Raw genomic sequence first — 8,773 nt, forward strand, 5'->3', positions numbered from 1 at the left:
AAGGAAGGAAAGAAAGAGAAAGAAAGGAAGGAAAGAAAGGAAGGAAGCAAGGGAGGGAGAAAAATGAAAACTCATTAATTACCAGTGGTACACAAAAAGGTTGCTTTAATATATTTCTACTGAGTTAATGAAATAGTCATGTTATACTGTTTCAATAATTCCATATTTATGAGATATGGAGATATACTTCTAATCAATAAAAAATACAGAGACTCCCCTCTCCAAACAAATATGCTAAAACATAAGAACTGCAGGTTATTTTGTTTACATAAAGTAACTAGATAGTTACTTTGAAGTGTTAAAGTTTTTTTTTTTGGGGGGGGGGTCTGGTGGTGGAGCCTGAACTCTGGGCCTGGGCGCTGTCCCTCAGCTCTTCAGCTCAAGGCTAGCGCTCTACCACTTGAGCTAGAGCGCCACTTCCAGCTTTTTTTCTTGCTTATGTGGTGCTGAGGAATCGAACCCAGGGCCTCAGGCATGCAAGGCAAGCGCTCTACCACTGAGCCACCTTCCCAGCCCCTGAAGTGTTAAAGTTTTAAAAGTAGGGTTAGTGATATAGACTCAAATCCTTACTCTTTGAAAGATGAAGCTTTATTAGTTGTAATATAGCAATATGAAAGTCAACCATAATTTTCCATTACACTAATAGACCAGGTCAATATAGTAAAAAAAATTAGATAAAAGATGCTGGGAAGGTGGCTCAGTGGTAGAGTGTTTGCCTTGCATACATGAGGCCCTGGGTTCGATTCCTTAGCACCATGTATGCAGAAAAAGCCGGAAGTGGCGTTGTGGCTCAAGTGGTAGAGTACTAGCCTTGAGCTAAGAGCTAAGGGACAGTGCCCAGGCCCAAAGTTCAGCCGCCACAACCGACAAAAAAAAAAATTGAATAAAAGAATGGACGCTAGCAAATACCTCATTGGAAGGAAAGTCAAAAAGCCTCAAAAATTTTAAATATATTAGAAAGGCCTAGGAATTGTGACACAGATATATTATAAAAACTGGGTGGGATGACGGTGGTTCCCACCTATAATCTTAGCTACTCAGGAGGCTAAGATCTGAGGATCACGGTTCAAAGCCAGCCTGGGCAGGAAAGCCCATGAGACTCTTATCTCCAGTAAACCACCAGAAAACCAGGAGTGGTGCTGTAGCTCAAGTGGTAGAGTGCTCCACTTGAGCTTAAGAGCTGAGGGACAGTGCCCAGGCCCAGAGTTCAAGCCCCATGACTGACCAAAAAAGAAAAAAAGAACTGGACTTGGAGCAAACAGCCAGTAGCTCATGACTGTAATCTTACTAAAGAGGCTGAGATCAGAGAATAACAGTTTGAAGCCAGCCTGGGCAGATAAGTTTCTATATCTAATTAACCAGCAAAAATCCTAAGCCCAATTAACCAGTAAAAAATCCAGAAGTGGATTACAGAAATGAATGTAGGAATAAACATAGCCAAGGAAAAATTTTAGATTAGTAGTCACACTATGAGCGGTTGTCTGTGTGTATTCCTCCATTTAAACCATGCTTGCTTTACTTGGCAGTTTCTTTACCATGCTAGACAATGTCCCCTTTCCTAGGAATGCTCTTCCCCATGGCTTGTTCACTCAATCAAATGTCACTTCCTCTGGAAGACTTCCCTATGTACATTTCAAAGCCTTCATCCACAGTCCCAAATGCTGTTCCCTGTTCCAAACCTAAAATTACCTGGAGGCCATCCTTTCTCTCCCCATCACTACCACATCCACCTGCTTCTATTACCATTTTAATTTACTTCAAGTATGCCCTTACAAACTTCTTCACCAGTCTACTATATATTGTGTAATAATTTGGTCAGTTGGGGAATAGACAAAAAATTTCTCCCTTTATAAAGCTTGTAACCTGGACTTTGCATAGCTCCATTGCCCAGCACACAAGATGTACTGGATTTGAGTCCCAGCAGTGCAAAAAAAAATTTTTTTTAACGTATAACCTAATTGGAGGAAACAACAAATGAAAGAAATTACAGTGTAAGCCAGGTGCTGGAGTCTCATGCTTGTAATCCTACTCAGGAGGCTGAGATCTGTGGATCGTGGTTCAAAGCCAGCCAGGCTGGAAAGTCTGCGAAGTTCTCATGTCCAATAAACTACTCAGAAAAAGCTGAAAATGATGCTGTGGCTCACATGGTAGAGCGCTAGCCTTGAGCAGAAGAAGCTCAGGGACAGCATCTAGGCCTGGAGTTCAAGCTCCAGAACAAGCAAAAAAAAAAGAAGAAAGAAAGAAAGAAAGAAAGAAAGAAAGAAAGAAAGAAAGAAAGAAAGAAAGAAAGAAAGAAAGAAAGAAAGAAAGAAAGAAAGAAAGAAGAAAGAAAGAAAGGGAAGAAAGAAAGGAAAGAAAGAAGGAAAGAAAAGGAAAGGAAGAAAGAGGAAGGAAGGAAGAGGAAGGAAGGAAGGAAGGAAGGAAATAGAAAGAAAGAAAGAAATTACATATTGGGAGGTGATATTTACAGGGGAGAGAGGGGAGTGGGGAGAAAACACAGAGGAGTCAAGAGTGCTATTTAAAAGTAATAAAAGTTAGGTTACAGCTGGGTGCAGGTAGCTCACACTTGTAATCCTAGCTACTCAGGAGGCTGAGAGCTGATGATCACAGATGGAAGTCTGCCTGGGGAAGGAAAAGTCCATGAGATTCTTATATCCAGTAAGCTATCAAAAACCCAGAAGTAGGGCTGTGGCTCCGGTGGTACAGTGCTAGTCTTCAGCAAAAGAAGCTTAGGGATATTGGCTAGGTTTTGAATTCAAGCCACAGGACCAACACACACACACACACACACACACACACACATTAGGTCACAAAAAGACTAATTGAAATAATATCCAAGACAACAGAGAAGGAAGGAAGCCATATGAAACATGCCCTGCAGGCAGACAGACCACTGTATTTGTCATCAGGTGCAACCATTCAGTAAGAGCAGGAAAACCAGCAGAACATGATGTGAGAGATAACTTGTTTTATTGTTGCTGACATACAGGCTGCAACCACATGGACCTGCTCATAAATGAACTATGTAGGACAGGATAGTCCCTCTGGAATGTAAGCCTTCTAAGACTTTGTCTTGTACCCGTCTTCATTCCTACCACCAAACACATTCTGGTATATAAGAGATGCTCAATAAATATTTTTGTGAACCAACAACACAAAAACCATTTACTGGGTGTTAATTATGTGCCACATCTGGGGTGGAACTATGTATCCCCGCCTTCATCAGCCCTAAGTAACAACCCAGGTAGCCATGGGGAAGAGTGTTGAAAATGGTAGCATTTTTGTGTTATTTATGTGTGTTGCTGTGGATGGAACTCAGAGCCTCAAGCATTCTAGGCATGCACTATACTAGTGAGCTACATCTCTGGTCAATATTGGTGTTTTTAGACACTATCCTCAAGCAAGACTTACTCTGTGAGGAGAGAGCTCTTACGATCAATAAACTTGAGTGCTTCTGCCAGTGTCAACTCCAGGAAAAACCCATATCCCAGGGCTACATAGATGCGTGAAGTATCTGAGCTGAGAAAAGAAGTCGGAGGATGTATCAGAAGTCCTTATTACTTACTGTGTAGCAAAGTATACAGTTCCTTTGTTTTTTACTACCTCCCCTTCCCCAAACTGAGGCATTGGAAGGGCAAGGATTTTGACCTATTTTATTCACTGTTACATCCCCAGCATCTGGCTCATATTCTGATGACGTATAAAAGCATTGTGCTTGGTACACAGAAAACACTAAAAGAGTATTTACTGTATGAAGGAAAAGGTAAGCTTAGCCCTGTGGACTCAGAGAGGTGGGAAGACACTTACACCACTGTGTCAACGAAGAAGTTACAGCCCAAATCCACCTGCATATATAACTCCGAGTGATTAGCTTCCTGTAGGGCCAGGGAAAAAGAGGTAGGGGTCATTGGTCAATTTCTTAGTCCATTAACAGGTTTTGATCTGGGGTTTCTCTTCCCATCTCGCTTATTTATTCCACTTCTTCCAAATAAAAACTGATACCCTACCCAGAAGTCTTTACCTGGAGTCGCTCAATGACATTTTTCAGCTGAAGGTATGTGGCCAGCTGCTCATATACTTTGTCTCGATGGTCCAATACTTTTCTGATAAGATGAAAATACAAACTCATAGGCACTATTCCTTTTGGAAAAATCCCACGTTATGCCCTAACAGGCATTCTAAGCCAAGCATGGAGTTACATACTTGCAATATCAGAACTCAAGAGGCTTAGGTAGGAGAATCCCAAGTTTGAGACCAGACTGGCCTACATAATGAGACCCTATTTCCAAAACAAAATACACTTTTTAGTTCTTATGTTAAGTTTGGACTCTGGGTCAAACTGCCTGGGTGTAAATCTGAACTGTATTATTTACTAGCTGTGTGACTTTGGCAAACAATAAACCTGTTTGGGACTTAGTTTCCACAATTATAAAACAGAGATGACAATATTTCTTAGTAAGAATCCTTAGTCTTTTGTAGCTTTTTTTTCCCCCCAGGGCTGAGGGCTGAACTCCGAGCCTTGTGCTCGCCAGGGGGGCACCCTTCCGCTGAGCTAAACTCCCAACCCCAGTAAGAATCCTTAGGATCATTTCTTCCCACAATGCACTTAGAATAATGCCCACTACTTATCACTATTTTCCAAGGCCTCATGCTAATCAAAATGGCCCTCCCTCAACCCTGAAATATCCTCCACCTTTTAGGATGCTCACCAAGTCCTACTTGTGAACACTTGCTGAGATTAATTACAGCAATGCTTTTTTTTTTTCTCCCATTACTGGAACCTGAGCTCAGGTTCAAAATCAATGGGCTTTCTTATTCATGGCCTGCACTCTACCACTTGAGCATGAGTCCAGCCCAGTTTTTTGGTGATGAGTTCTTGTGGACCTTTCTGCCTGGGATGGCTCTGAACCACAACCTTCCAAATCTCAGCTTCCTAAGTAGCTAAATTATAGGCTTCAGCTACCAGCCCAGCTGCTTTAAGTTTTCACAATTAATGAATCTCTTGTGTTTCAGCCATCAGTTAATTTTTTTTTTGTCATTCATGGGGCCTGAACTCTGGGCCTGGGCGCTGTTCTTCAGTTCAAGGCTAGTGCTCTACCACTTGAGCCACAAAAGCCACTTCCCTTTGTTTCTGCTTATGTGGTGCTGAGGAATCGAACCCAGGGCCTCATGCATGCAAGGCAAGCATTCTACCACTGAGCCACCTTCCCAGCCCCTTAAATTCTATTTTAAAAACACTTTTGACAAGGTCTCTCTGTAATCCAGGCTCGGTGTCCTGAGTGGTATCTGTGACCATTTGACTTCTGCTACATTTTTTATTTTTTGGTCAGTCATGAGGCTTGAACTCTGGGCCTGAGTGCTGTCCCTTAGCTCTTCAGCTCAAGGCTAGCACTCTAGCAGTTGAGCCATAGCGCCATTTCCGGCTTCTTTCTGTTTATGTGATGCTGAGGAATCGAACCCAGGGCCTCATGCATGCAAGGCAAGCACTCTACCACTGAGCCACCTCCCCAGCCCCCGCTACTTTTTTTTTTAAAACAAGGATTGCCCACTGTTAGAAACCGCAAACCACCAAATGAAGTTTCACAAACTACCCCATGTTACAGATGAGGCACGTTTGTGAGGTACAGAATGGCCAGGTAGAGTGTGTTGTGTTCACATGGCTAAGCCAGGACTACCCCAAGAACTCTGGTTCTGGAACGCCAGCTCTATCTGATAAGTAGTATCAAAGGCCATTCTGCTAAGAACATCAAGTTCCATCCAAAATGTACCCTGGATGTCACCCCTCTTTCGATTGCTTTGCCCACCAATCCGATGGCTTGACCCTAATTCAGAACGCCCAACCCACCACGTGGAATGTTCCGAATGCCCCACCTCCCGCGCTGTCCCTCACCGCAAGTCCCGCTGCAGCACGTCACTGATAAAGGCCTCATAGCGCAGCACTTTTTCCCCCGTGGCTTCCACAGCCCGGCGTTTAGGGGGCGTCGCCATAATTGGCTCCTGGGGAGTGAGGAGAGGGAAAGGCCACATTAACCACTCGTTTTATCTTAGGCACACCTATCTCTGCCCTTTCAATATTAGGAATAGACTCATTCGGGTAATGTTTGGAGATTCCGAATTCTTCCCATCTCAACTTCGGGACTTATTGACCCGGGACACCCACATGCGCCCCTTACCTCAGGCCCGTCGGCAATAAGAATTGTTGGTGTGAACCGCGGCTTCCGGGAGGCGCGGGTAAATGACGTAGGCAAACACGCTGGCCAACCAGATAGCCAGACGGGGAAGGGGGACATTCCGAACGGAAGAAGACCGACCAAAGGGAAGAGGACAGAGGCGGGACTTTACGGAACTGCTGAGGTCACGGAAGACTGCAGAGCCTGGAAGCCCCGGCTGTGTAGCCCTAGAAAGCCCAGTGGTGTACTTCGAAATCGGCGCTTGGAGTCTGTGGGGACTATGTTTAGCAGGTGTGGGGGTGTGCAGTTTAATGAGCTTTGGAAGGGTTGGGGGCTGAGACAGGACGCATAGGTGGAATTAGGGCGAGGGAATAAAGTATTTATAATTTAAAAAGCAGGGCCAGGCGCCGATGGCTCACGCCTGTAATCCTAGCTACTCAGGAGGCTGAGATCTGAGGATCACGGTTCAAAGCCAGCCCAGGCAGGAAAGTCCATGAGACTCTTATTTCCAATAAACTACTCAGAAAACGGGAAGTGGCGCTGTGGCTCAAGTGGTAGAGTGCTATCCATGAGCTGAAGAGCTGAGGGACAGCGCCCAAGCCCAGAGTTCAAGCCCCAAGACCGACCAAAAAAAACCAAAAAACAGGAGGGCCTCCAAACTGGCCTGAATTCTTGGTGTTTTTCAGCTTGGAGGCGTGGTTCAATAGTAGAGCCTCTCCCCAGCAAGGTGAGGGGAGTGATCCTGAGATAAAACTCTAGTAGCCGGCTGGGAAGGTGGCTCAGTGGTAGAGCGCTTGCCTTGCATGCATGAGGCCCTGGGTTCCATTCCTCAGCACCACATAAGCAGAAAAAAAAAGCCGGAAGTGGCGCTGTGGCTCAAGTGGTAGAGCTCTAGCCTTGAGCTGAAGAGCTGAGGGACAGTGCCCAGGCCCAGAGTTCAGGTCCCACGACTGGACAACCTCCCTCTCCTCCCCCCCCCAAAAAAAAACCCTCTAGTACCACCATCAATCAATGACTTCATTATGGTTCAAGTCTGCAGGGAAAGATACATTATTTTTATTTTTAATAAAGGAAGTTTGGGTTTTACTCCCAGTTATGGGAATCAGTTGAGCACTTAAGTATTTTTAAATGGCCTGGAGCCTGTGGTTCATGCCTGTAATCCCAGCTACTCAGGTGGCTGAGATTTGAGGATTGAAGCCAGCCCAGGCAGTCTGAGATCTGAGGATCACAGTTTGAAGCCAGCCTGGGCAGGAAAGTCCTTAAAACTCTTTATCTCCAATTAATCACTTCCTCCCCAAAAAGCTGAAAGTGAAACTGGTTCAAGTGGTAAGAGCACTGTTCTTAAGCAGAAAGCTCAGAGACTGTCCAAGCCCTGAGTTCAAACCCCAGCACCAGAACAGGTTTTTTTTTTTTATTTTTTATTTTTTTTTGGGGGGGGGGGTCCGGTCATCTGTGACTGCTTTCAAGCTACAGCGGAAAGCTGAATAGTTGCCAAAGAGATAAAATGTTCTAGAAATCCTAAAGTATTTAATACCTGGAATTTTACAGAGAAGATGCCAATGCCAGGTGCTGGTGGCTCACTCTTGTAATCCTGAGGCGCTGAGATATGAGGATCTCAGTTCAAAGCCAGTCCAGGCAGAAAAGTCTGTGAGACTCTTATCTCCAATTAACCATCCGAAAACTGGAGGTGGAGCTGTGGCTCAAAGTGGTAGAGCATTAGCCTTGAGCAAAAGAGCTCTGGGACAGTGCTCAGGCCCTAAGTTCAAGCCTCATGACCAATAATACATAAACAAAAGATGCCAATGCCAGCACTCTACATGATCATGTCATTCACCAATGCAGAGGTTTCAGCTGTAGCCACGTGGGTCTTTCTGTGTTCTAGTTGTAAACTGTTCTGACTAATGGGTGGACATTTTCAGACTTGTGCTTTCAGGGCTGTACAGACATTGACCTATTCCCAGCCAGTGTAAGAGATCAATTGTATCTATTTCACTTTCGTTTGTGTTTTGTATCTCTCAATTCAACATTTTTTGTGCTGGTCCTGGAGGTTTAACTCAGGGCCTGGGCCCTATCCCTGAGCTTTTTTGCTCAAGGCTAGCATTCTAAAACTTGAGCCACAGCTCTACTTCTGTTGGTGGTGGTGGTGGTTTGGTTTGGTTTTGGTGGGTTTTTTTTTTTTTTGGTCTATTGGAAATAAGAGTCTTCTAGACTTTCCTGCCCGGGCTGGCTTTGAACTGTGATCCTCATATCTAAGTCTCCTGAGTAGCTAGGATTATAGGTGTGAGCCACTGGCACCTGGCTCAAGAAGAGGTACTTTTGTTCTAGAGAGCCAATGGCACAGTCTGTTCTGTGGCCTTCTGGCTGGCAGAGTCCAGAAGCAGCATAGGATCTCACATGCCAAGATTTCAGGGGCATGAATCCTTTGGTAGTGTTTAAATAATAGCTGATCACATTGTAATGAACAAAACCTTTTTCTTTTTGGTTTTCACTGTCTTCTCCTCCCGCAAACCATCTGTTTCACTGAATTATTTTCAACACTCAGAATCCTACAGAAACAAAAGACTCTCATTTACTTATCCTAATAATTCCAATACTTTAATTGA

The 8,773-nt window shown here is 44.4% G+C and overlaps 1 protein-coding gene across 1 annotated transcript in view; it reads right to left on the minus strand.

The window, feature by feature from the left end:
• The window catches only part of Uxt (ubiquitously-expressed, prefoldin-like chaperone), a 9,578-nt gene extending 3,344 nt beyond the window's left edge, over positions 1–6,234 (minus strand). The window contains exons 1-5 of the mRNA XM_013035551.1: positions 6,174–6,234; positions 5,891–5,997; positions 4,022–4,103; positions 3,808–3,875; positions 3,412–3,519 (exon numbers count right to left, since the gene is read on the minus strand). Coding sequence (XP_012891005.1) covers positions 3,412–3,519; positions 3,808–3,875; positions 4,022–4,103; positions 5,891–5,988 — 356 coding nt within the window. The 5' untranslated portion in view covers positions 5,989–5,997; positions 6,174–6,234. The remainder of the gene's footprint in view (positions 1–3,411; positions 3,520–3,807; positions 3,876–4,021; positions 4,104–5,890; positions 5,998–6,173) is intronic.
• Positions 6,235–8,773: the final 2,539 nt, after the last annotated feature.

Source organism: Dipodomys ordii, unplaced genomic scaffold (genome assembly GCF_000151885.1).
Source record: "Dipodomys ordii isolate 6190 unplaced genomic scaffold, Dord_2.0 Scaffold215, whole genome shotgun sequence".
Taxonomy (NCBI): domain Eukaryota; kingdom Metazoa; phylum Chordata; class Mammalia; order Rodentia; family Heteromyidae; genus Dipodomys; species Dipodomys ordii.